Source organism: Chlorocebus sabaeus, chromosome 2 (genome assembly GCF_047675955.1).
Source record: "Chlorocebus sabaeus isolate Y175 chromosome 2, mChlSab1.0.hap1, whole genome shotgun sequence".
NCBI lineage: Eukaryota > Metazoa > Chordata > Mammalia > Primates > Cercopithecidae > Chlorocebus > Chlorocebus sabaeus.
The window spans coordinates 68454948-68482721 of NC_132905.1; the positions used below are offsets into that span (position 1 = coordinate 68454948).

At 39.3% G+C, this 27774-nt stretch overlaps 1 protein-coding gene across 6 annotated transcripts in view; it reads right to left on the reverse strand.

The window, feature by feature from the left end:
• The window catches only part of ITSN1 (intersectin 1), a 246702-nt gene that overhangs the window by 110717 nt on the left and 108211 nt on the right, over positions 1-27774 (reverse strand). For all 6 annotated transcript variants that reach the window (XM_037990809.2, XM_037990807.2, XM_073009637.1 and 3 more), the window contains 9 exons: positions 26869-26969; positions 21014-21077; positions 16759-16896; positions 14928-15043; positions 10458-10720; positions 8459-8608; positions 8227-8367; positions 1793-1880; positions 1200-1339 (listed from right to left, as the gene is read on the reverse strand). In XM_037990809.2, the coding sequence (XP_037846737.1) occupies positions 1200-1339; positions 1793-1880; positions 8227-8367; positions 8459-8608; positions 10458-10720; positions 14928-15043; positions 16759-16896; positions 21014-21077; positions 26869-26969 (1201 nt within the window). The remainder of the gene's footprint in view (positions 1-1199; positions 1340-1792; positions 1881-8226; positions 8368-8458; positions 8609-10457; positions 10721-14927; positions 15044-16758; positions 16897-21013; positions 21078-26868; positions 26970-27774) is intronic.

The window sequence follows — 27774 nt, forward strand, 5'->3', positions numbered from 1 at the left end:
TAAAAGTTTCAAATATGATTTCTAATTTTTAATTTTGTTTTTAGAATTAAAGAATAGGAGTTTTACTTCTTCCTACTGTCAAAAGCTGAATTGGCCAGAGTCAAGTATAAAGAATTTTAAGTTAGATAAGGAAAACAAATATTTGGAGGGGAAAAAAGTATAACATCCAATTTCTTATAAGAATAACAAAAACGTTAATATCTACATACATCTAAAGTAGTATATGACTGTTTATAAGAAATAAACTGTTTGTGTTGTGATTTTAAGAATTAATATTCTTTTTTTTCTTTTTTTTTTTTTTTTGAGATGGAGTCTCGCTCTGTCATCCAGGCTGGAGTGCAATGGCGCTATCTCAGCTCACTGCAAGCTCCACCTCCCGGGTTCACGCCATTCTCCTGCCTCAGCCTCCCGAGTAGCTGGGACTACAGGTGCCCGCCACCACGTCTGGCTAATTTTTTTTGTATTTTTAGTAGAGACGGGGTTTCACCATGTTAGCCAGGATGGTCTCCATCTCCTGATGTCGTGATCCACCCGCCTCGGCCTCCCAACGTGCTGGGATTACAGGTGTGAGCCACCACGCCCAGCCAATAATTAACATTCTTAAGATGATACAGTTGTAAAGTTAAATCAGAAACACCAAATCTGAAAGAGGCTGTGATCTAACCATTTTACATTTCCTCAGAGTTTTGGCATTTTCCCAATTTTACTGTGCAAATGTGACAAAACCATACACCACTTCTGCCACAAGAGACAAAAGCAATTACTCCACTAAAACAGTAAGATTTAAAAATGTGAGGTAACAAAATAAAGATCTACATTTAAGTGCAATGAAGATAAGAAGTGGCAGAAAAATTCTTAGTTTTAAAAAAGAAAACAATCCCTTTTAATAGTATTCAAAGAACATAAGAAAGATAAAGCTTTTGGAATCAACTTGATGTGATTGCAAACAGACAAAAGAATGGAGATGTGTCAAAATATGATTCAGGTTAAAAATAGATGGCATGCTGGGGCCACTCATTCAGCCCTAATTTATAGATGCCAAATTCATTTTTGTATTTTCAAGGAGAAAAGTGCAATTTAGATTGTCTCACAATGGCATAATAAATTTTTCTGCCTGAGATTAAATAGCAACTAATCATTTGGACAGTTAAAAAAATTAAAGGGTAGGACATACATGTAGGCACACATAGAAGAGTTACCTTCAGTTGATTATTGAAAATATCAATCTCCTGTAGTTTTGATCTAGTTTCTTTCTCCACTTCATCCAGTTGGTCTCGTAGCTGCTGCCGAGCTAGTTCTTTTGCTTCTAAGGCTCTTTTAAGTGTAACAAGTGAATCTCCTATTTTAGAAAAACATTGCAAAGATAAGAAAAACTTTAATTTGCAGTGAGGAAAATGTTTTTTAATGTTCTCATTTCACTTAAGGAAATTCTTGCTGGTTATAAAATAAGAGAAGGCCAGGCACGGTGGCCTATGCCTATAATCCCAGCACTTTGGGAGACCAAAGTGGGCAGATCACCTGGGGTCAGGAGTTCAAGACCAGCCTGGCCAATACAGTGAAACCCCATCTCTACTAAAAATACAAAAACTCGCTGGGTGTGGTGGCATGCACCTGTAGTCCCAGCTACTTGGGAGGCTAAGGTGAGAGAATCTTGAACCCGTGAGGCGGAGGTTACAGTGGGTCGAGATTGCACCACGGCACTCTAGTGGTGTGCCTGGGGGACAGAGCAAGACTCCATCTCAAAAAAAGAAAGAAAAAAGTAAAGGGTCAACTTTAAAACTAAAACACCTACTGTGCAAACTGTTCTGCTGAACTTGTTTTAATTGGTCATTGAGTATCTGTTTTTCTGGAATAAGTCTTCCAAGCATTTGCTGAGATTCCTGGGAAGGAAGGAGGAAAACAGTAATGAATGACAGGGAAGGCTACCATGTCTACATTAAGATCCAGGCACAGCTTAAGTCAGTTTTCTCAGACTCTTCCCAAATCCTGTATGGTGAAGCTGCATTTAATCATTAGTTAGGTGAGGCTCCTGCTTTCTTGCCAATAAATTAACTGTTTGCCAAATGCTTTTCCCTAAAATAAAGTTAAGATAGCTATAGCTTCCCTGATATTTCTTATATTTTTGTTGACTCACTGGATATTTATAAGCTTCAAAAAATGTACATTAAGTACCACTCCACAGAGATAAATTGAAGTAATGATCTTCCAATGGCACTGGGATCAAATGCAAATGCAGTGATCCTACTGTTTGTAAACTCACTCAGTGGTCTAAATAGGAGTTATCTTATTACTCCGTCCTGAACTTTGATACTTACTAAGGCTGAACTTAGGTTTACCATATACCTGAAGTTGGAAACAGAAATCAAAGATTTTTAACAACTAGAATCTTAGCTGCTATATATATTTTTCCACCACACTGGATGGAATTTTAAACAGGTACACAAAAGTTTTGAAGCAACTATTGTTTTAACTGACACAAGAAAAAAGTTAAGCCACACTGCACAGGCTGTTTGGAATTTTTGTGGTTAACTTGCCAAGCATAGTATTTGCTTAAATTTAGCTGAAAATATCCTGTATAGTTTCTGCACATTTTAGTAAATGGCAGCCTTCCCAGGTTATAATAAAGAATATTTGACTCTTATTTTTACCTTGATAAAAAATGAGCTCTATGTATTGACTTCTTTGAAAAACTAAAAACGCCTTAATTAAAATTTTTCATCAGAAGCTAAAAACCAGTCCATTTTGGAATAACCACCTTTAGATACAGACTGGTTTACGTGGAATAAATCTCTGTGTAATGTATGTCTAAATGGTAGACAGAGTTAACTCAATAGCAAGAATTTAGAAGCATCTTCTCCTATGAATAATCCATAACAGAAAAAAAAAATCTTGATAAAACAGAATACACGTATCAGATCTGACTTATCTCCAAAGCAAGTATCTGCTAATTCCTGTACAGAAAGGGAACCAATATCTCATTACCTACTACATACTTTTCTTTTTTCAAAGAATGTTTTATTTTTCACTTCATTACATTTTGGGGAATCCTGATTTTTATCATATTATCAATAAGTGAACATTCTAAGCATCAATCTTAAATAATAAAAATTGTACTTGGTCATATAGTATTATTAGGTGATAATACTTAGATAAATAAACCCATGGCCTTCATCCTTAAATTTTCCAGGAGAATATTTTATGGAACTTCACCTCAAGAGTTAATGAAAGACACTTAAAGAGAGTTAATACATAGAAAAATATACTTAGGCCAAGGTGGGTGGATCACCTGAGGTCAGGAGTTCGAGAACAGCCTGGCCAACATGGTGAAACCCCATCTCTACAAAAAATAGAAAAATCAGCCGGGTGTAATGGCGCTTGCCTGTAATCACAGCTACTGGGGAGGTTGAGGAAGGAGAATCACTTGAACTTGGGAGGCGGAGGTTGCAGTGAGCCGAGATTGTGCCACTGCATTCCAACCTGGGCAACAGTGGGACTTTGTCTCAAAAAAAAAAAATATATATATAAATATATATATATATATATATACACACACACACACACTTTAAAAAGTTGCATGCATTTTGTAATATTTTAAAATAATTTTCAGCAATCAACTTCTGATACTTTTTACTTTACAAATCTCAAATTTCAAATGTATAAGAACGTTCTTAGGACTTCAAAGTACATGAAACAATAACTGAACAGAACAGAAATGAAAGGAAAACGGACAAATCCACAATGACCAGGATTTCAGTGTTCCACTCTCAGTAGCTAATACAAGTAGTCACAAAATCAGTCAAGACATAGGAGACTTGAAGACCACCATGAATCAACTTGATCTAACTGACATTTAGGGGACACTCTACAAAACTACAACAGCATGCACATTCTCTTCAAGCGCCCATAGAGTATTCCCCAAGACAGATCATATGCTGAGCCATAAATCTCAAAAAATGTGAAAGAATTCAAATAAATTACAAAGAAAATTTTAAAAAGATTTTGAATTGAATATGAAAATGCAACATTTTAAAACTTTGTGGGATATGGCAATTTCAGTGTTTAGATGGAAATTTAAAGCTTAAAATATTTGCAACAAAAACGAAGAAAGGTCTAAAATCAATTATCTAAACTTCCTCCTTATGAAGCCTGACAAAAGAAAATTAAACCCCAAATAAGTAATTGGAAGAAACAAGAGAAAAAGAGCATAAATAAATAAAACAGAAAACAGACATATCACAGAGAAAAACAATAAAGCCAAGAGCTTATTTAAAAAAAAAAAAATCAATAAAGCCAAGAACTTATTTTTTAAAAATCAACAAACTCCAGATAGATTGATCAAGAAAAGGAGGAGGAGAGAGACAGTAGGAGAAAGGAGAGAAGGGATTAGGAAGGAAGAGGAGGAGGAAGCAGGAAGACAGAGTGAGATGACACAAATCACCAATATCAGGAAAGAAAGAAGGGACATCACTACAGATATTACAGACTTGCATACAATAAGAGAATGTTAGAAACAACTTTATACAAATAAATTTAATAATTTAGATAATATAAACAAATTCATTGACAGATACAAATAATCAAAACAGATTCAAGGAGAAAAAGAAAATCAGAAGAGCCCTATACCTACTGAATAAATTTTATAATTAAGTCTTACCACAAAGAAAATTCCAGGTCCAGAGGGCTTCACTGGTGAATGCCACCAAAATTTAAAGAAGAAATGCTATTTCAACACAAACATTTTTAGAAAATAGAGGAGGAAGGAATACTTTCCAACTCATTTTCTTAGGCCAGCATTACCCTGATATCAAAACTAGTCAAGAATATTAGAAGAAAACTAAAAACCAATTATCTCTGTTGAATTGAATTCAATAGATTTAAAAAGATCCTTAAAAAAAACCAGGAAATGAAATGTAGTGAAATATTTTAATAAAGGGTAATATACCATGATCAAAAGTGGTTTATCCCAAGAACGGAAGGCTGATTTAACATTCAAATGGCAATCCATGTATTTCATCATATTAACAAATAAGAAAGAAAAAACATAATACTTATCTCAATAGATGTGGGAAAAAACATATGATCTAATTCAACACCCATTCATCATAAAAACCCTCAGCAAAAAGGGAAGTCCATCAACCTGATAAAAGGCATTTACAAGAACCCTGGTTAACACTATACTCAATGGTGAGAGAGCTTTCCTTCATCGAGAGGGAACAAGGCTCTTCCCACTTCTATCCAATATAGTATGGGAGGTTCTGGTCAACAAAGTAAGACACACAAAGAAAGTTAGTTAAGCAATCATAGATATAAGGTCAATATACAAGTTATATTTCCATATACTGGCACCAAACAACTGGAAACTAAAATAAAAATATGCAATATACGATAGCATCGAAAGCCACAAAATACTCAGGGATAAACTTTACAAAGTATATACAAGACTTAGACACGGGAAACTACAAAACATTGCTGAGTGAAATTTATAACAACCTAAACATAGATTTATGCCATAGATTTACTATTGCTAAGATGCCAAATCTTCCCAAATTGACTTATAAATTCAATGGAATTCCAACAAAATTCCAAGCATGTCTGGTAAGCTGATTCTAAAATGTACATGGAAATGTTAAGGACCTAGAATAACCAAAAACAATTCTGAAAAAAGAAGAACAATAACAGAGAATTCGTATCACCTGACTTCAAAAATTAGGTATCGACAGAGTGAGATACTGGTAAAGGACAGACAGATCTAAAGAACAGAATAGAGTCCAGAATAGACCATTACAAATATGTTCAACCGATTTTCAACAAGCTACCAAGGTAACTCAATGGGAGAAAAGACAGTGTTTTTAATAAATCGTGTTATAACAACTGTGTATCAGTATCTAAAAAAAAAAAACCTCAACCTTTACCCTATATGCAAAAATCAACTTGAAATAGCTCATAGACCTAAACATATAAGATACAACTATGAAACTTAAAATTTTAAAGTTTTTTTGCAATTTATAAAAACTTAAAACTAATTTTTTTTAAACCCCAAAAACTTCTAGAAGAAAATAAAATATCTGCAATCATGGGGTAGTCAAAGATTTCTTAGATAGAACATAAAAAGCATGAACATCAAAAGAAAAAAAATGGTAAACTGAACTTTATCAAAATTTAAAACTTCTGCCCTTTAAAAAATACCATTACAAAAATTAAACCCAAGCCAGATTGGGAGAAAATATTTGCAAAACATGTATCTGACAAATGACTTGTTAAGAACATAAAAAGAACTTTTACAAATAAATAGTAAGACAAACAGCCCAATAAAAAATGGGCAAGCCGGGCGCGGTGGCTCAAGCCTGTAATCCCAGCACTTTGGGAGGCCGAGACGGGCGGATCACGAGGTCAGGAGATCGAGACCATCCTGGCTAACACAGTGAAACCCTGTCTCTACTAAAAACACACACACAAAAAAACTAGCCGGGCGAGGTGGCGGGCGCCTGTAGTCCCAGCTACTCGGGAGGCTGAGGCAGGAGAATGGCGTAAACCCAGGAGGCGGAGCTTGCAGTGAGCTGAGATCCGGCCACTGCACTCCAGCCCGGGCGACAGAGCAAGACTCCGTCTCAAAAAAAAAAAAAAAAAAAAAAAAAATTGGGCAAAAGATTTGTTCAGACACTTCAACAAAGATATACAGTAAAAGATACTCGCCAATAAACATGTAAGATGATTCCCAACATCATCAGCCTTCAGGGAAATACAAATTAAATGATCAGAATGTAAAATGGTACAAACTCTGTGCAGTCTGACAGTTCTCTTGCTTTTCTTTCTCTTCTCTCTTTTTTTTTTTTGAACAGGGTCTCAGTCTGTGGCCCAGGCTGTCAGTGGCTCAATCATAGCTCACTGCATCCTCCATCTCTTGGGCTCAAGTGGTCCTCCTGCCTCAGGCAGGTACTACAGGTGAATGCCCCCATGCCAGCTAATTTTTAAATTTTTTTAATGTAGAGATGTTGCCCAGGCTGGTCTCAAATTCCTGGGCTCAAGCAATCCTCCTACCTTGCCCTCTCAAAGTATTGGGTTTACAGGTGTGAGCCACTGTGCCCGGCCTGACAGTTTCTTATGGGGTTAAATATATACTTATATGACATGGTAGTTCCGTTCCTAAAAATTTACCCAAGAGAAATAAACCATTTCCGCATAAAGACTTGTACATAAATGCTCACTGCAGTTTTATTCATAAAAGTTCCAAACTGGAAAGAACCTGAATATCAACCAATAGGTGAATGAACATATAAGGAAACACTACTCTGTGATGAAAAGAAACAAAGGAGTCATTCACTCAATAACATGGATACATCTCAAAAACATCATGCTGAGAAAAAGTCTGACATAAAAGAGTCACAGACAAATATGATCATCTGCAGGCAACATTTACATGAATTTGATGCCCCTGTAGTTCAACACTTGATACCAAACCAGGTTATATCATAACAACTTTGGATAGGGTTTAAAATGAAGACAGAACTACTAATAGTGCTCTGTGCATCTCCAACTATTTACTATACGTATAGCTCTCATATGACCCCCTAAAATACTTAAGTGTACTTATTTATTATAATTATTGCAGTAAAGCCAAAGTCCTGTTGGTGGACTACAGGTTCTGTGTGATCCAGCTCCCACCTGCTCTAACCGGCATCTCAAGAGTCCTGCCATGGTCTCAGGACTTTGGCACTGCTATTTCTCTGCCTAGATCTTGCTCTGCCAGATACCCACATGGCTTAGCCTATCATTAATTTCAAGCCTCTGCTCAAATGTCACCATCCAGAAAGACCTGTCTTGGCTACCTTAGTTAAAATCACAACCTTTCTTATCCCTGGGACTCTCTATTCCCTTCCCTACTCACTCTCCCTAGCACTTTTCATCTTCTAATACAGTACATACTTTATTTTGTTGGTCTCTGTTCCTCCGGCAAACAGAGGGTAAGCTCCCAGAAGACAGTGTCTGTCCCTGCTGTAGCCTCAGAAACTGCAAAAGCATCTGGCCCAAAGCAGTGCTCAATAAACATTTGCTGAGTCTGTCTCCTTGACAGGCTACTTTTCACACAAGGACTCTGTCTACTTCATTTTTGCTTCCCAGTGCCTAATATAAGATAGTTGCTTAATGTTTACTGAATAAGTAAGTAAATGAAATGAATTAGAGAAAAGGATGCCAGTTTAATAGCATTTAAGAGGCCTATTTCCTCACCTGTAATTGTTGCTGTAGATGGGTGATTTCGGCAATTCTCAACTCTCTAGATTTGTTTGTGCTCTCAATTTCTTGCCTTTGGGTGGTCAATCGACATCTGATATCTTGAAGTTTCCCTTCTAGTTGATGCTTTTTATCATTCTTGAACAAATGAAAGAGTAATTAAAAATTATTACTGTTTTTAATGGTTCCATCTTAGTATATTTCCAAAGTATAACCAAACTTCACTCACTAGAGCTTCTAATTCAAATTCCAATGTCTTTTTCTTTGCTTTCAGTACAACTATGTCCTCTTGTTCTTTGTTTCTTTGATTTAGTAGTTCTTGCCTTCGATTCCGTTCCCACTCAAGTTGTCGTTGCCTTTCAAGTTCCCGTTTTGCAGCCTGTGACATTTACAAAGAGACAAATTACTAATTTTTCAGTTCTTACACCACACAATGTCTCTTCACAAAAGTGACATCTAGTAAGTCCTTCCTTTTAGGGAGTAAATAATAAACATTACCAGAAATCACATTACAAAACAAAAAATAACTTATAAAAATACGGTATTCCTTCTATGGGAATAAAGGGAATATACAGAACTGGCTATTATATTTATGTAATATTATATTTATGTAAGATGACAGGATCATTTCCCCATTAGAATTCCATTCTTTATGCCTTCAAGAATGCTTGATGTACTAACTAAAAGTGCTCCTTCTTACTTACTGACACGCCAAGAAGGAAAATTTCTTTATGCAGTAAAATCAAACTAAAACACCCCTGAACAAAAACAAACAAAAGTTGATTTTACTCCACCAAAAGAGAAATTATTATTTAACTCCAGCCTGGGCGACAGAGTGAGACTCTGTCTCAAAAAAAAAAGGAGTTATGGCTATAAGTTCGTTTCTTTCTTTTTTTTGAGACAGGGTCTTGCTCTGTCACCCCGGCTGGAATGCAGTGGCCCTCCAACTACTGGCCTCAAGTGAGCATCCCTCCTCAGCCTCCCAAAGTGCTGGGATTACAGGCTTGAGGCACGGCACTCAGGCTATTTTTTTACATCGAAAAATTCCTCATTTTTATCTTCCATTCACATGAGAGAATTATGTGTTGCTTCTGCAGTAATGTACTAAAATTGGAAAGAGAGACAAGATTGGCTTACTCCCTTTCCAGGTATGGTACTAAATTTATGAAGACTTCCATAGAATATAGGGAGGATGTCCCAGACACATTTTTTAAAGAGTTTAAAAAGAAGGTTGCACAGGCCGGTCGCAGTGGCTCATGTCTGTAATACCAGCACTTTGGGAGGCTGAGGTGGGCGGATCACCTGAGGTCAGGAGTTCGAGATCAGCCTAACCAACATGGTGAAACCTAATCTCTACTAAAAATATGAAATATTAGCTGGGTGTTGTGGTGGGCACCCGTAATCCCAGCTACTCAGGAGGCTGAGGCAGGAAAATTGCTTGAACCCAGGAGGCAGAGGTTGCAGTAAGCTGAGATCACGCCACTGCACTCCAGCCTGGAAGTGACAGAGTGAGACTCTGTCTCAAACAAACAAACAAATAAACAAAAAGAAGGCTGCAGAACAATGTAATTGGTATGACACTATTACAGTGGTTTTTAAAAAATTGCACAACCCTTATACTCTCCACCATATAAACCTTTATATTTTTATATAAGTGTATACAGAGAAAACAGTCTGGAAAAACACATAACTGGTATCAGTGGTTTGTTACAAAATTGTATCATAAAAAACTTGTATATTAATGTTCATAACAGCATTGTTTATAACAGCCACAACGACCATCAACTACTGAATGAATTAAAAAATGTGGTATACCCATATAATAAAATATTACTCAGCCATAAACAGGAGTAAAGGACTGATTCATTTTACAATGTGGATGAAACTTGAAAACATTATGCTAAATGAAAGCCAGAAACAAAAGTCTATATATTGATGATTCCATTTATAAAAAATGTCCTAAATAGGTAAATCTAGAAAAACAGAAAGTAAATTAATGATAGACAGGAGCTGGAGGGGGAAAGAAATGGGGAGTAGCTGCTTAATGGGTAAGGAGCTGGAGTGATGAAAATGTTCTGGAATTAGGCATGATGGCTGCACAGCTTTGGGAATATACTAAAACTACTGAACTGTAAAAAGACAAAGATGGCATGAATAGATCACTTGGATAATTCTGAAAGGGGGTAATTGCACACTAACTCCTGGTGGCTCCACTCTTGCCTGCTTACCTCTCGCCTCTCAATTTCCTTCCTCCTCTCCTCCTCTCTCTGCCGTTCTAGCTCCCGCTGCTTTTCCAGTTGCTTCTCCAGTTCCAGTTGTCTTTTGCGCTCTTGCTCCTGGCGCTCACGCTCCTTCCTCTCCTGCTCTGCCCGCTCCAGCTGGGCCAGGCGCTCCTGCTCTTTGCGCTGCTGCTCCAGGAGAGCTTGCCTTCGTTTCTCCAGTTCCAGGTTGCCACGTTCAAAGTTCTCCCGCTTCTTATCTTCAAACGTTACTTCAGACAAGGAACACAGCAACTATGAAAGCTCATGATTTTCAACATACTCTTTTCAAAGGAAAACTCACCAGTGTATTTGAAATTTGTAGTACAAACCCAAACTCAGAACTCCCTAAGCTTCTGTGTCCTTGTTAATGAGCACAATAAAAACCCCCTTTGCCTAACCTCTCTGCTTATATCTTCTCCTCCACGCCAAACACTGTTTCTAAAAGACCCTTATCTAGCAGTTCTACATCCCTACCCAGACTCCTTTCCTTCCCTGTTACTCCATCCTTTCCCTTCTTCCCATGAGCTTGCCTTAGGAATTAACCCCCTCTCTTCTGGACCATAAGTCTCCGCCTCTCTCCCTCCTTCCCCTTGCCTTATAACTGTGCTGATGAGTCCTGTATTCTAACAAGATTTCTCAAAGCAGAGCTAAAGGTGGGCTTTTCACACTGAAGAACAAGCTGTGTCCTTATCCCTATAGAGATCACAGTCAGTCAACAATTTTTTCTAACCCATTATTCAGTTTCCTTCTTTGATACATCAATTATAAATTTAGAATGATTACTCGGTTCTATCATTTTTTCTCTAATACTTTGTTTATGTCCATTTTATTTCTACATTTTCTACAATCCCATCATCCGCGTCCCTTACTATCCTCAGCAGTGTCTATTTCATTTCCGTGTCGGCCTCACGCAATCCTCCTTGGTACCAACCCCAGCCAGGGGAGTGTTCATTGTCACCCTGTGCAGCATGTCAGTCCCTGGTCCACGTCTAAGAACCATCACTTCTCACTCTGCCTTGAGATCTGCAGCTGTGAGCATCCTTCTTTGGCTTCTTCCCACATTCCTGTTTGGACTTCACTGCTTTAGACAGACTTCCTTCACATACTGTAGTCAGCGATTAGAGATGAAAGAGGGCAAGTATGTATTGGTTTCCTTGCTCACCTTTGGTAATTTCAGAGGAAATGGTGTCCTCTATTCTGATACCTTAAAATTCAAAGTCCTGGCTGGGTGCAGTGGCTCACACCTGTAATCCTAGCACTTTGAGAGGCTGAGGTGGGCGGACCACCTGAGGTCAGGAGTTCCATACCAGCCTGGCCAACATGGTGAAACCCTGTCTCTACTAAAAATACAAAAAAAATTAGCCGGGTATGGTGGCAGGCACCTATAATCCCAGCTACTTGGGAGGCTGAGACAGGAGAATCGCTTAAAGCTGGGAGGCAGAGGTTACAGTGAGCCAAGATTGTGCCACTGCACTCCAGCCTGGGTGAGAAGAGTAGACTCCATCTCAAAAAAAAAAAAAAAAAATTCAAAGTCCCCCTACCACAGAAAGGGATGATTTAAGGTGATACATCTGCAAGGTGGATGAATCTCAAAAATATTGTGCCAAGTGAAAGATGTCAGTTATAAACAGTCATACATGATTCAATTTATATGAAATATCCACAATAGGTAAATCCTAAGAGACAGAAAGCAGATTGGTGGTTGCCACGGGCTGGAGGGAATGATGGATATGGAGTTTTGTTTTGGGGTAAGGAAAGTATCTTGGGACAAGAGAGAGGTTGTGACTGCAAGACACTGTGAGTGCACTAAATGCCATTGTTAGGAACTGAATGTTTCTGTCGCCTCACCAAAATCTATACTTTTAAGCCCTAATTACCCTAATGTGATATTTGGAGATGGAGCCTCTGGAAGGTTAAGATTAGATTAGCTGGCCACGTGTGGTGGCTCACACCTGTAATCCCAGCACTTTGGGAGGCCGAGGTGGGCAGATCACCAGAGGTCAGGTGTTTTAGACCAGCCTGACGAACATGGAAAAACCCTGTCTCTACTAAAAATAAAAAATCAGCCAGGCGTGGTGGCGCATGCCTGTAGTCCCAGCTACTTGGGAGGCTAAGGCAGGAGAATCTCTTGAATCCGGGAGGCAGAGGTTGTGGTGAGCTGAGATTGCACCATTGCACTCCAGCCTGGGCAACAAGAGCGAAACTCCATCTCAAAAAAAAAAAAAAAAAAAAAACAACAACAACAAAAAAAAACAATTAGCTGTAAGAGTGGGGCCCTTATGATAAATGAATTCCTTATAAAAAGACGGGGATGGCCGTGCGCAGTGGCTCACACCTGTTAATCCCAACACTTTGGGAGGCCGAGGCGGGTGGATCACTTGAAGTGAGGAGTTCGAGACCAGCCTGACCAACACAGTGAAACCCCGTCTCTACTAAAAATACAAAATCTGCTGGTGTGGTGGCGCATATGTGTAATCCCAGCTACTTGGGAGGCTGAGGCAGGAGAATTGCTTGAACCCAGGAGGCGGAGGTTGCAGTGAGCTGAGATTACGCCACTGCACTCCAGCCTGGGCAACAAGAGTAAAACACCGCCTCAAAAAAAAAAAAAAAAAAAGGCAGAGACAGAGATAGAGAAAAGAGAGAGAGCTGTCTCTCTCTGCATGCACGAACCAAGGAAATCCCATGTGAGCAAAAAAAAGTGAAGGCTGCTGTCTGCATGCCGGGAAGAGGGCCCTCACCGGGAACCAAACCTGCACACTGTGATCTTGGACTTCCAGCCTCCAGGACAGTGAGAGAGAAAATTTCTGCTGTTCAAGCCGCCCCATCTCTGCTATTTTGTTATGGCAGCCCAAGCAGACTAAGACAGCCACTGAACTGTACATTTTGTATTATGTGAATCTGATCTCAATTTAAAAAACTCTCCAAGTCTCTATATCTTTTTAATTCCAGCATCTGGCAATATTCCTAGTACGCAGAAGGCATACAATAAATGGCTGTCGAAAGAATGAATGCACAAATGAAATCTCTGATAATGTTGCTTCCTGTTCAAATTTTTAAATGAATGTCTACTAAAAATGGAAAAAGAAAATTCTGCATTCCAAGCATTCCTGTCCTTATCCGCCATTGAAACTTGATTCTCATTGTGACCAAAACCTGAAATATTCTTACTTCCACTTGTGGTGACTCTATTCATCTGGAAGTCTCAACTCAACTGTGACCTCTTTCACAGACATTTAATTCCTCATATCTTCCCCAGTCTACACCAACCAACCATAATTGAGGTCTGTTGCGCATCTATAATACCCTCCAGGAATTTATCCCACTCACATACTGCTTAAGTGATTGCTTATATGGATATCTTAAATCCTCTAATACATTTTAAAGTTTCTAGAGAGTATGAACCATGTATTAGCATTTAGATTCTTTGCTCAACATGCAGCCTTGCACATAGAATATATCCAATAGTATTTCATCAGTGAACAAAGGGTAATTTAGTTCAGACAATAAACTGGGACAGCTAGTGTTCTGACCAGACCAATTAACTGCTGAGCATCTTAAATGCAGCAAAATGACACCGACAAAGTACTTATCATAAAAGACTCCATAATTTCATTTGCTTCTTAGTATCATCATCTCACCATTAATAATTCATAGCCACCTTAGAATATTTTAATAGTATGATGGATTTATCACCGTAAATGAGGACTATTTAAAATAGGTTCAGGCGGGGCACAGTAACTCACGCCTGTAATCCCACATTTTGGGAGGCCGAGGTAGGTGGATCACTTGAGGTCAGGAGTTCAAGATCAGCCTGGCCAACATGGTGAAACCCTGTCTCTACCAGAAATACAAAAATTAGCCAGGCGTGGTGCACATGCCTGTAGTCCCAACTACACCAGAGGGTGAGGCAGGAGAATCGCTTGAACCTGGGAGGCGAAGGTTACAGTGAGCCTAGATTGCGCCACTGCACTCCAGCCTGGGTGACAGAGTAAGACTCCATCTCAAAAAATAAAATAAAATAAAATAGGTTCCTGCTATTAAGGAGTTTCCAATTCTTTTATAACAACACGAGAAAATAACAGTAGATGATTTGACTTTCTATTTCTGCGCTGGTGGTATTAAGCAATCACCTTAATACTCATCAATTTTTAGTGCTGTATATTCTATGGATAACATTTACATAATTTTTGTTTAGCAATTTATAATCAGATTTCAAGCTACAAGTTAGAACAACAGTGCATTAGCAGAGTGCATAATGTTCTTATTTCTCTATCCAGACCCAAATCCACAAGTAACAATATCTCTGACTAAGGTCAGTTAAGTTACAAGGCAAAAATGTCAAAAACTAAATTTATGTTTACCTCTTTGTCTCAGAGATAGGAAATCTCTAATTTCATTTAATCTAAATGATTTAACTCAATATAAAGGCTGCCTTACCAGGTAATTTCTTTTCTAATTGTTGTTGTTCATCTTCTAAAACTGGTTCCTCTGGTAGCCTCTGATCTACAGATGTTGAGCTTATGACAGATATACCACTGCCAGATCGAACTCTTCTGCAATTGTGGGGAAAAAGAAAAATGCATTCAGACAGAGCTGTCTGGGTGGAGTTGGACAAGTTACGAAGAAGAATTTTTAAAGATTTTACTATACCCATGAGCAAATTTCATTTATAGTACAGAAGAGATAAAGATTTGGTCTTCTCTATTTACAAAGAGTTTTTTAATGAATATTTGAATGTCATCAGACTCTGAGTGCCAAGCTTGTTTAGGAATCACCACCAAAATTGAAACGATCCCAAAGGATGAAAGTAGTTAATAATCAAAAAGTGGTAAGAACAATGCCTGGGACATGGTGAGCACTAAATGGGAGCTGCTATTTCCATTGCCCTCTCAAGTGACCTTAATTTCCTCCAAGGGAAGATCAGCAGCTCAACTCACTGGGAGCATCTCTCTTCCCTTTCCAGTCTCTCCGTTTCACCCCCTAAGAAACACATGCAATGTCTATACTTTACAGTTCGTAAAACAAATCACTTTGTTTACTAATTTCTTTCACTTTACACTTTTATTTATTTATTTATTTATTTATTTATTTATTTATTTATATTTTTTGAGACGGATTCTCACTCTTGTCCCCCAGGCTAAAGTGCAATGGTGCAATCTCGGCTCACCGTAACCTCTGCCTCCCGGGTTCAAGCGATTCTGCTGCCTCAGCCTCCCAAGTAGCTGAGATTACAGGCGCCTGCCACCATGCCCGGCTAATTTTTGTTTTATTAGTAGAGACAGGGTTTCACCATGTTGGCCAGGCTGATCTCGAACTCCTGACCTGAGGTGATCCACCTGCCTCAGCCTCCCAAAGTGCTGGGATTACAGGCGTGAGCCACTGCGCCACCCGGCCCACTTTACACTTTTAACTTCGCTGTGTTTAAACAGTCTCCCAGTCCTTTTTATGCATTTATTATCAGCCCAATGTTGCAGTTGTGGGATTTCACAGACAAAGTGCCTCAGCTACCTGCTGCTTCCTACATCGTCACAGTTTCCTCAGCTTGCTCCTGTACCATGTGTGTGCTGACAGTAATGGCTCTATTTCTCTTCATTTAGAGGGGATTTTGCCCCAGTCCTTCTTGCAGTTTGAGGACTCAGGACAGAAATCCTAATCTTTCTTTTATTCTCCTTTGTATTTGTAAGATCTCATATTCAGTTTTTAATGTACGAAGCCAGAAGACAGAGCTGTCCTGGACAGCGTGTGCATGCATGCATGGATGTAAATGTGGATGCCAGTCTTAATACTGGACCTCAGGTGACTCTCTTGCCATCTTTACTGAGACTTTCTTTCAGTCCAGGGTAATTTTCTTTAACTGTCTTCCTGATTATAATTTCTATATTGCTAGCAGCTTTTGTTACCACTGAAATGTGTGGAATTCACAGGTGTGATCTCCTTGGTTTCTTCTCTATGCATACACCCATGCAGTTTCTCTTTTGCTGCTGACATCTGTCATGAACATTTCTGGTAAGCATTGATGACACAGGTTGGTAAAAAATCAACCATCTTTTGATGTTTTACTTCATTGTTTCACTAATATACTACAAGTACTTTGAAGAACAGAATGGGCCCAAGATTAACATAGATCTAGAGAAGAGTCTCTAGAATTCACGAATACTTAGTTTCCTTGTCAGGGATGAAAATCAGGTAAGACACATAAGTCAATAAAGCCAAGTTTGGAATTCATATACTCTACACACAATTTCTGATCAGAGCCAATGTTCCTTACCTAAAGGAAGGTGGAATGTATTCTGGAGGCAGGACAGGTGGCAGTGGTTGGCCAGACATAGCTACATCAATGAGGTGCATTGCCAGGATAAATTCTTCTGCTGTAAGTTTTCCATCTTGATCAATGTCAGAAAGATTCCTATTCAACAAAAAGTTCGCTGTAATCCAGTTTCATGAAAATTCATGCTTTTTACTATTCATGAGTGACTTAAAAGTTCTGTTTTCTTATTGACCACAGGCCAACTGAGTCTCTTTGTCCCTCAGTTTGTCAAAATAGTACCTACTTCATACTGTTGCAAAGATAAAATTACAAGTAGTTGGGACAGTGTTCCTCATTCAACAAACGCTATGATTATAATGATACTCTTTCCCAACCTTTGCATATTTAAAATATAACACACTCATATTCTATGTATCTTTTTAAAGAGATGAGCTCTCACGCTGTTACCCAGGCGGATGTGCAATGACATGATCATAGTTCACCGCAGCCTCACTGCAGTCATGATCATAGTTCACTACAGTCTTTCCAGGCTTAAGTGATCCTCCTGCCTCAGCCTTCCAAATAGTGAGATTACAAGGTGTGCGCCACCATGCCTAGCTAATTTTTAAAATATTTTGTAAAGATGGGGGTCTCACTGTGTTGCCCAGGCTGGTCTTGATCTCTCCTGGCCTCAAGTGAGCCTACCAAATCACTGGGATAATAGGCATAAGCCACCACACCCAGCTCTATATCATTAAATATTCTGCTCTAGACCAGGAAATGATAAACTATCAGTAAAGGGTCAGGTAGTAAATATTTTATAGTTTATAAGACATACAATCCCTATCCTACTGAACTGTCATTTTGGCAGGAAAGTAGCCATACACAACACATAAATGAATGGGCATAGCTGTTTGTACAATAAAAATTTTCTTCACAAAAACAGATGCAGGCCAGATTTAGCCCACTGGGCGTAGCTGGCCACCCCTTAATCTAGGACTGCAGGGTGGATCTTTATGAACTCCAGCCACAGAGTCAAAGTGTTTCCTCTTCCTCAATCTCAGGATTCAATCTCCATCATTCTTCATAATGACTCCATCATTCTTCATAATGAACTTGCCCAAGTAGCTAATTACAGAAAACATTTTCCTAGCGAGTCCAAGAGTGTGATTTTACTTAAAATTTCTGGACAGTCAAAAGAAGACACATGACAACACATCCATTCACTAGAATGTCAACAGGACAAATGCAATGGTAAACTGGCTTTGCCAATGCCAAAAATTAAGAAACCTTCTTAATTCTGAAACTTCTTTAGGTGCTATAAACTTCTTTTTATTGTTATAATTTCCATAGAGTAGTATGCACACCTTCTAGAGTATAAGTCTGAGAGTTTTGACAAATATGAACCACAACATACAGAATACTGTCAGTTTAGCCTAAAATTCCATGTCTCTTTGTAGCAACTCCCTCCTTTGCCCCCAGCCCCCAGCAACTGCTGATCTCTTTTCTGTTCCTCTAGTTTTGCCCTTCCCATATGCAAGACACCCAGTTTTAAAAAGAAATGCAATTGAAATAAAATGAAACCCCTGCCCGCTCCTTCTTATTCTCTGTTCCTTTTTGTGTCTCACCATTAGCCAGTCCTAGGTAAACCAGTTAGAAGGCAGTTGAAATTCTTACTTGTTTTTTCATCACACTTGCCTAAATTAGGATTATAAGCATTTAAATAAAATATCTTTTTTAGTGTGTAGTAGCAGAATATAACATTCTAAGAGGAGAAGCCTCAAGTGTTTTTCTCAAATTGGATAAGTTATACATGAGAAATTTAAAATAAACATTTCAATATAATCTGGTATCATGAGAACAACATAATAAATTGTCAACCAACCTCCATTAATGTTAGATCTTAAGTTTGTATTTCAGGGGGTCCTAGGATACTGTTCAATACCCAGATTTAAAGAGGTCTGGGTGTGTCAAAGATATAAGATGTATATTAACTGGTCTAGTCTACTGCCAAAGGCAAGCTCTTTCACACAAAACAGAAGGGAAGAGAAGGGCAAAGGGAGCTGCATTAGAGCTTGATCATTTGTGAAACAACCATATCAACGTGGCCTGCAAGAAAATCACGAACTTTGCAGTGAGCTTTGTAGACAAGGTTTATTTTCCAGGGATAATCACCAACATATAGCTATAACACGCACACTTCTTAAGAAACCATTCTAGTTAACATTTAAATTTTAGGAAGCCTGTAGGACCTAGGCAATGCTCATCGATAGCTATTCAAAATCATCACACAATAGAGACATTATGTGCCTCTTGAGGAAACTACACAGAGACCTCTCTGGCATAGTCTTATCAAAAACAAAACAACAAAAACAAAAAATCAAATCTGATCCGCACTTCTCAACCAGGGATGATTTTGTACCCCAAGGCACATCTATCAAAGTCTGGAGACATTTCTGATTGTCATGCTGGGTGTGGAGCTTATGCTACTGGCATCTAGCATCTAGTGAGTAGTGGCCGGAGATGCTACTGAACATCCTACACTATACAGGACATCCCCCCACAACGAAGATTTATCGGGCCCAAAATGTCAATAATGCTGGGGTTGAGAAACTTTGCTCTATATCTAATTACCAATTTACAAGAAATACAGAAACAAATTAGATAATCCCACAGTGATGCAATCTTCAAAAGTTAAGCCATTAAGAAACTATAGGACAAATTATCTGGTTTTTTTTTTAACAGAGTTTGTTTGTTTGTTTTTCTTTGGGGTGGCCTGGGGGACTTGAGAAAAGAAGCACAGAACAAGACAAGGGGAAATTTATAGATTAAAGGAGATATACAAGATGGAACAATTAAGTATTGCAAAATATAGGCTTATTTCAGTCCTGATTTGAACAAATAAACTATAAAACCATTTTGAGGAAATCTAAGGAATTTGAACACTACCTGATGAATGATAAGGATGACTACTAAAAAATTTAGATGAGCTATTGGTATTAGGTCTATGGCAAAAAGAAAATCGGTCAGGCGCAGTGGCTCACCCCTGTAATCTCAGCATTTTGGGAGGATAAGGTGGGCAGATCATCTGAGGTCAGGAGTTCAAGACCAACCTGGCCACCATGGCAAAACCCCATCTCTACTAAAAATACAAAAATTAGGCAAGCGTGGGGGTTCATGCCTGTAATCCCAGCTACTAAGGAGGCTGAGGCAGGAGAATAGGTTGAACCTGGGAAGTGGAGGTTGCAGTGAGCCAAGATGGCACCACTGCACTCCAGTCTGGATGAAAGAACGAAACTCCATCTCAAAAATAGTAATAATAATAAATTAAAAAAGGAAAATTCCTCTTTTGAAGATACGAGCTAAAATATTTGCAGCAGAAATTATATAATAACTAAGATTTGGCTTAAAATAATCAAAGAGGCTGGGCGTGGTGGCTCACGCCTGTAATCCCAGCACTTTGGGAGGCGGAGGCGGGTGGATCACCTGAGGTTGGGAGTTCAAGATCAGCCTGACCAACACGGAGAAACCCGGTCTATACTAAAAATACAAAATTAGCTGGGCGCGGTGGTGCATGCCTGTAATCCCAGCTACTGGGGAGCTGAGGCAGGAGAATCGCTTGAACCCGGGAGGCAGAGGTTGCAGTGAGCCAGTATCATGCCACTGCACTCCAGCCCGGGCAACAAGAGTGAAACTCCGTCTCAAAAAAAGAAAGGGAGAGCCAAGATTGGTCACGAGTTGAGAACCGTTAAGTTGTATTATCACTTCTTGAGAACTTATTGCATTAATCTGCTTTTTTTTTTTTTGAGACAGAGTCTCACTCTGTCGCCCAGGCTGGAGTGCAGTGGCACAATCTCGGCTCACTGCAAGCTCCGCCTTCCAGGTTCATGCCATTCTCCTGCCTCAGCCTCCCGAGCAGCTGGGACTACAGGCCCCGCCACCACGCCTGGCTAATTTTTTTGTATTTTTAGTAGAGGCAGGTCTTCACCATGTTAGCCAGGATGGTCTTGATCTCTTGACCCCATCATCTGCCCTCCTCAGCCTTCCAGAATGCTGGGATTACAGGCGTGAGCCACCGTGCCCGACCGCTTTTGTATTTTTCAAAATTGAGACAGGAAATAGTATTAAAAAAGAGGCAATCATTACAACTCATTGAAATTAAGCAAATTCTACATATTCCCCCATAAAAAAGTGGTATTAATCTAAAACCCATGAGGCCACATCAATCTAAGCAAGTTTCCACTTTATCCAAACCAAAGAACTTTTCATTCCTTACCATATTGAAGCCAGCTGAGCCTGTGGTAAACTTGATTGCATAAGAATAGTTCTTGCTTGGGGACCTAAACAGGAACCGGGGAAAGGACATACAGATGAGCCAGCAAATACTCACTGTACAGGAGGACCAGGGTTCTGTGCATATGGACTACTCCATGACCTCATGCAATCACAATGCTTTAAATAACATTTGCTACTACTGCAGGGGCTTTGTAAAAAGGAAATTAAACTCCAATGAAAAAGGGGAGAAACACAGAGCACAGCATCTGACACATAATAAATTTTTGTTAAATGGATGTTTGATAAAGAATGACCATGTGAAAGATTTAGAGTTTCAAAATATAACCTGACCTTTTGTCCACATAATCATCTTTATTTGTACCGGGCTTTATTTACAAAGTTGAAACTTATTCTCTTTAAGTTTAACATCTTTTGCCACTGCTACCACCTGCTGCCTCCACCCTGCTCAACCTCAGGCAAATTCAGGGAAATTTCGGAGAATCTTAGAGGAGGAAGGGACCTTGGAGAGATCTCCAGGAAACTGTTTCACTAAACAGACTTAAAAAGAAAAAAAAAAAAAAGTTGCAGGAAGGGCTGACAGCCAGTATTAAAACACATTTCCAGCCTGCCGTGGTCGCTCACGCCTGTAATCCCAGCATTTTGGGAGGCTGAGGCAGGCAGATGGCTTGAGCTCAGGAGTTGGAGACCAGATGGCAAAACCCCATCTCCACCAAAAGTGCAAAAAATTAGCTGGGTGTGGTGGCATGAGCCTGTGGTCGCAGTTACTCGGGAGGTTGAAGTAGGAGGATCGATCGCTTGAGCCCCAGAGGCAGAGGCTGCAGTGAGCCAAGATTACGCCACTGCACTCCATTCCTGGGCAACAGAGTGAGACACTGTCTCAATTAAAAAAACCAAACAAATCACATTTTCTATGTTAGCCAAGAAAAACAAAAAACAAAAAACAACAAAAAAAGAAGAATTCCTGGAATTTCAACTCTTCTCTCAAAATGAGCTCTCATTTCTTAAAATAATCATAAACATCTTCACTTCTGGTATGAAAGTGGCCTTAGACATCAGACAAAAGCACAGTAGGAGACTCTGTTTAAATAAACTAGGGTCTGCGAGGGAGAAATAAATATGTCTTCCTTTCCAGCACTGCCCCTCAAGGTGTGGTCCCAGGAAGACTGATGGACAGAGGAATGGAAGGCTGTGGCAATTCTGTTGTGAAGATTCTGGTATATATGCTTTTGCTTTTCGCTATTATTTCATTCTTCAAACGTCACCTCATCAAAACCCACAAAACTGGATGTGTTTTTGCATGGCCAGCAGTAGAGGTCAGGGAACCAAGTAGCTTAGGCTCTAGTCCTGGCTTAGTCTAGACTTTGCTGAGTGACTGGGAGAGGTAGTCTGGACCCTAGTTTGCTCATTTCAGATAAACCGGTCTATGATCCACTGGGGCAGTGAGCTTAGCATCACATTAGCACATGAAAGGTGCTCTAATGGCAGGTAACATTACTGACAATAGTTCAACTTTTATTTACATATAAAATCCTGACAGAAAAGCACATATATGGATACATGTGGATATATACATGTGCACATGTACACAGCTGAATTGATTTTCCAAAGTGAAAATACTCAAACACTATGGAGGTCATGAAAGAGAGTATAATCGTACTCCAGATGCCCCTCTTTGTCTCTCTTTTAGTATCACCTACCACCAAGGTAGCCTAACTTCTACCCACTGTCTGTCCACTGTTCCACCTGGCTTATTTTGCTCAGAGTTGTAGAACATTAATCCTCACTGCTATGTAGTGTATCACTGTGTCATTATATCCCAATTTATTGTCCATTCTACTGTTTTCTTTTCTTTTTTTGAGATGGAGTCTCACTCTGTCACCCAGGGTGGAGTGCAGTGGTGCCATCTTGGCTCCCTGCAACCTCCACTACCTGGGTTCAAGTGATTCTCCTGCCCTCAGCCTCCTGAGTAGCTGGGACTACAGGCATGCGCCACCACGCCTGGCTAATTTTGTATTTTTTTTTTTTAATAGAGATGGGGTTTCCCCATGTTGACCAAGCTGGTCTCAAACTCCTGACCTCAAGTGATCCGCCTGCCTCGGCCTCCCAAAGTGCTGGGATTCCAGGTATGAGCCACTGTGCCCGGCCTGTCCATTCTATTGCTGATAGGCATTCAGGTAGTTTTCAATTAGGGCTACTATTAATAGTGAGCATTCTAACTTTTGGTGAATACATGAACACATTCCTGCTGGGTATGTGTGGGTACATGAGCATGCGTGTGTTTTGGGAGCATCTAAGAATAAAAAATCTACTGAATTCATGTGAAGATTCTAAAGGACTGTGGTACAATGGAATAAGTAAAGTTCAGGCATCACTTTCTTTAGTCTGTAACACTGCACCTAGAATGTTGGTAACAAAGTGGAATTAACAAAACTTTAGTGGATGATTTAATTTACACTTGCAAAAACAGCCCTTACTCTGGAATGATATTCCAAGAAGTTAAATATTTTATCTATTACACATAAAAAGCCTAACAATAAATGTGAACAACTAGCTCTAAACCTGGATATCAGGAGACTTGGATTCTAGTCCTGACTCCCTAATGGCATGTGGCATTAACAAAACTACTTTAACTCTAAAATGAAGTTTTTCCATCTGTGAAATGAGGAAAATAATCTATAACAGAGATTGGTAAAGTATAGCCCTTAAGCCAGCTCTGGCCCACGGCCTGTTTTCATAAGCAAAGTTTTATTAAAACAGCCATATCCACTGATTTAAGCTGACATATGGCTGCTGTCATGCTACAATGGCAAAGTTACGTAGTTGCAGCAGAGAACATATGACCTATGAGCCTAATATTGTGCTATTCTTTACAGAAAATGTTTGCTGATCCCCACACTAGAAGATCACAATTATCTCTTGTAATTCTACTATTTGTCTATATATGTCCTAAATTGATGTTGCAGTACATTAGAAATAGACCAGCAACAGCTAAGATAGCATCTTAGCACATTTGGACAACACACAGTTGAGCTTTGAGCGCACAGAACTGTTCTGTTGAAACCTAGGTACATAAAGGGATATCGGTTTTGGAGTACTGGCTTATAAGGAAACATTGGAATAAAACCAGAAATCCCAAGCACACAAACTCCACTTCTGGCACCCATGTTTGGGCAGGGAAGTATGGCTAGAAAGGAGAGAGCAACTACATGAAACGAGCTTTATTTGAAATAATGACTAAGACTTTAGCTTTTCTAATTAACAGATGAATTACCAAATAGCATATTCATTGTTTCAGAATGCAAGAATAAAATACCTCTTTGAGAAGAGGGGCTAGCAGTAACAGGAATTACCAGAGTTCTAGAGCTTCTTACATAACCTTAATTAAAGAATGATCCCTCTCTATAAGGCTGTCTCTTTTAAGGGCATGCAACAGTATACACATCAAGCCATGAAGGAAGAACATGGTGTACAACAGGACGTATCGGCAAAATCAACCCAGGTAATCAGTGGGCTAAATAGTGCCACTGCTAAAGTCAGGCACTGTGGCTCACGCCTATAATCCGACCACTTTGGGAGGCAGAGGTAGGCAGATCGCTTAAGCTCAAGACTTTGAGACCAGCCTGGGGAACATGGCAAAACCCAGTTTCTACAAAAAGTACAAAAAATTAGCTGGGTATGGTGGCGCATGCCTGAAGTCCCAGCTACTGGGGGGCTGAGGTGGCAGGATCCCCTGAGCCTGGGAAATCAAGGCAGCAGTGAACTGTGATCATGTCACTGTACTCCAGCCTGGGTGCCTGTAATCCCAGCACTTCGGGAGGACAAGGTGGTAGGACTGCTTGAGGTCAGGAGTTCAAAATCAGCCTGGACAACAAAGCAAGATCCCACCTCTAAAGAAAAATTTTAAACAAATTCAATTTCTATTGTTTATTCCCATTTTAAAATTTACTGTAATAAATTATTCTACTTGACATGACTATACAAAGGTCTGGTTCAAAAGTAAAATTCCCACCTTAAATTCTTGCTGGATCAAAGTAGCAATAAGTATGCAGATAAACAATATCAAAATCTGCCTTCTTTCCAGTATATTTCAAATTTTACTTTCTGCCTCAGATATTTAAAAGTTCTAAATGTTCAAGTGCCTGGGTCATTATATTTGGAATGTAGATACTGCATTTCATTCATAAAACACAAATCCTACCAAGAAAGAGAGAATTTCTCAATCAATGTCTCAATTGAACACTATTTTAATCAACTCAAAGCAAACACCAACAACGTTTTCAAGAAATATTTTTGGATTAATTGGCAATGTAGTTCTGGGTTTGTATGGAGCACTGGTGTCAAACCACCATGTAAAACAGTACTTAAAAATATGCTATTAAATATACCTTCAGTGGGCTGGGTACGGTGACTCATGCCCATAATCCCAGCCCAGCTTATGCAGGCTCTGCTTTTTTTTTTTTTTTTTTTTTTTTTTTGAGTTGGAGTTTCACTCTTGTTGCCCAGCCCGGAGTGTAATGGTGCAATCTCAGCCCACTGCAATCTCCACTTCCTGGGTTCAAGTGAGTCTCCTGCCTCAGCTTCCCAAGTAGCTGGGATTACAGACATGTACCACCACTTTGGCGGGCTGAGGTAGGTAGATCACCTGAGGTCAGAAGTTTGAGACCTGCCTAAGCAACATGGTGAAACCGTGTTTCTACTAAAAATATAAAATTAGCCGGGCTAATTTTAAATTATTAAATTATATATACAACTTGAAACAGCCACTCGGTGTATTGTGTTTATCCATGATTCTGGAAAAATGATTATTTTGAGGGAAATCTTTATGATCTTAAAAACTGGAAATACCCATGGCCAAAAAAAAAAAAAAAAAGTGATAATAAAATGAATAAAATATGAAAGTTAGATATGATTATCTAGAGAAGTTCTTAGTTTACTATCATTGAGGAACTTTACCAGGCTGTTCCTTATGGATAAGGAGGGAGTGCAAGGGTGGGATCTTGGGTCACCGCAACCTCTGCCTCCCGGGTTCAAGCAAGTCTCCTGCCTCAGTAGCTGGGATTAGAGGTGCCCACCACTATGCCCAGCTAATTTTTGTATTTTTAGTAGAGACCATGTTGGCCAGGCTGGTCTCGAACTCCTGACCTCAGGTGATCCACCTGCCTCGGCCTCCCAAAGTGCTGAGACTGGATTACAGGCATGAGCCACAGCACCCAGCCTTCTTTACAACTTTCTAACAAGTATTTAACCCTTCATGAGAAAAATTTTGAACGGTATGTTAAAATTCCTGTCTATCCTTCTGATGTAGATAACACAATCATTCTTCTTTTAAAAAAATCCTTTGAGATCACCTAAGTTAACTCTGGCCTTTTATATTACTAGACAAAGAAATATCCAAAGTGGTGAGCCCTGTCTGGGCAGTGACAGAGCCATGTTCCCAACTCCCTGCTTTCACCCTGCCTGCTGCCTCCAACTCTAACCTAGTGAACAGACAGCTTCAAGTTCATCAAGTTCAAAGCTGGACTTCAGAAGCTGAAGCTAGTTTTTGTTCAAAGAAGTGTTTCTTTGCTAGTGCCTTGATTTGCATATCAGTGGTTTGCAGTGTACAGGAGTATCCTTGGTCTATGTTGCATTTTACCACGAAGCAATGGGGCATGAGAGAATGATATAACTATGTAAAGAGTTATCAGTGGATAAGAACACGAGATAACAGAGACAATGAAAACACGGCTAAGAAAGAAGCACATAGACATTTGGAAAATATCCATGACCCAATATCTAGAAACAGTTTGCGCTGAAAACAAAGATCATATTTCACTAATTTTTATTTGTAAATACCTGTTAAGTGTCCACTCATAGTTTTGTCATGACTATTGAATAATTGCCTGTATTTCAGTCTTGATGACTGAGGAACAGCCCATTCTGCCACTGGTGGGACACTGTGGGGAAAAGAAAAAGGAAAGAGGATTATCCATAAGGAACAGCCTGGTAAAGTTCCTCAATGACAGTGAACTAGGAACTTCTCTAGATAATCATATCTAACTTTCATATTTTATTCATTTTATTATCACTATTTTTTTTTTTTGCCATGGGTATTTCCAATTTTTAAGATCATAAACATTTCCCTCAAAATAACTATTTTTCCAGAATCATGGAGAAACACAATATACTGAGTGGCTGTTTCAAGTTCTACATATAATTTAATAATTTAAAGGTTCTATAAAAGTATGAAAAACCTCTTGTAACTGAGGTAATACAGTAATATCCAGGCTATTCTAATTTCGAAAACACTTCGTTTTTGGTTAAAAAGCAATGCTAAAAGCAAACCAGTAACTGCCTTTAAAGGTACTAATTCTCCAAAAATGTTTTAACTTTGTATACACGAATATACAGGACCTATTTCTTAACGAAGTGAAATTACTCCATTCTGTAAGTTTAAATCCAGACCCAATGGACAGTTTCCCATAGAGAGAGAGAACAGAACATTTCCAGGGTCATGACACATAAGCAGAGTGGGAATGGGGACAGCTTCACTTCCTTGACTACAATCCAATACTGATCTCTCCTTGACAACGTGCCACAATCCTGACCTGGCCGAAGGACACACCTGCCAGTAGTTCAGCTGGGTCTATACTTCCTTAGTGATTAGTTCCTCAGATGCCACTGTCCACACAAATATCACACTGGTACCAATGGCCTGTTAAGCTTCGACATCTAAATCAAACCCAATGGCTGAGCTCAGAC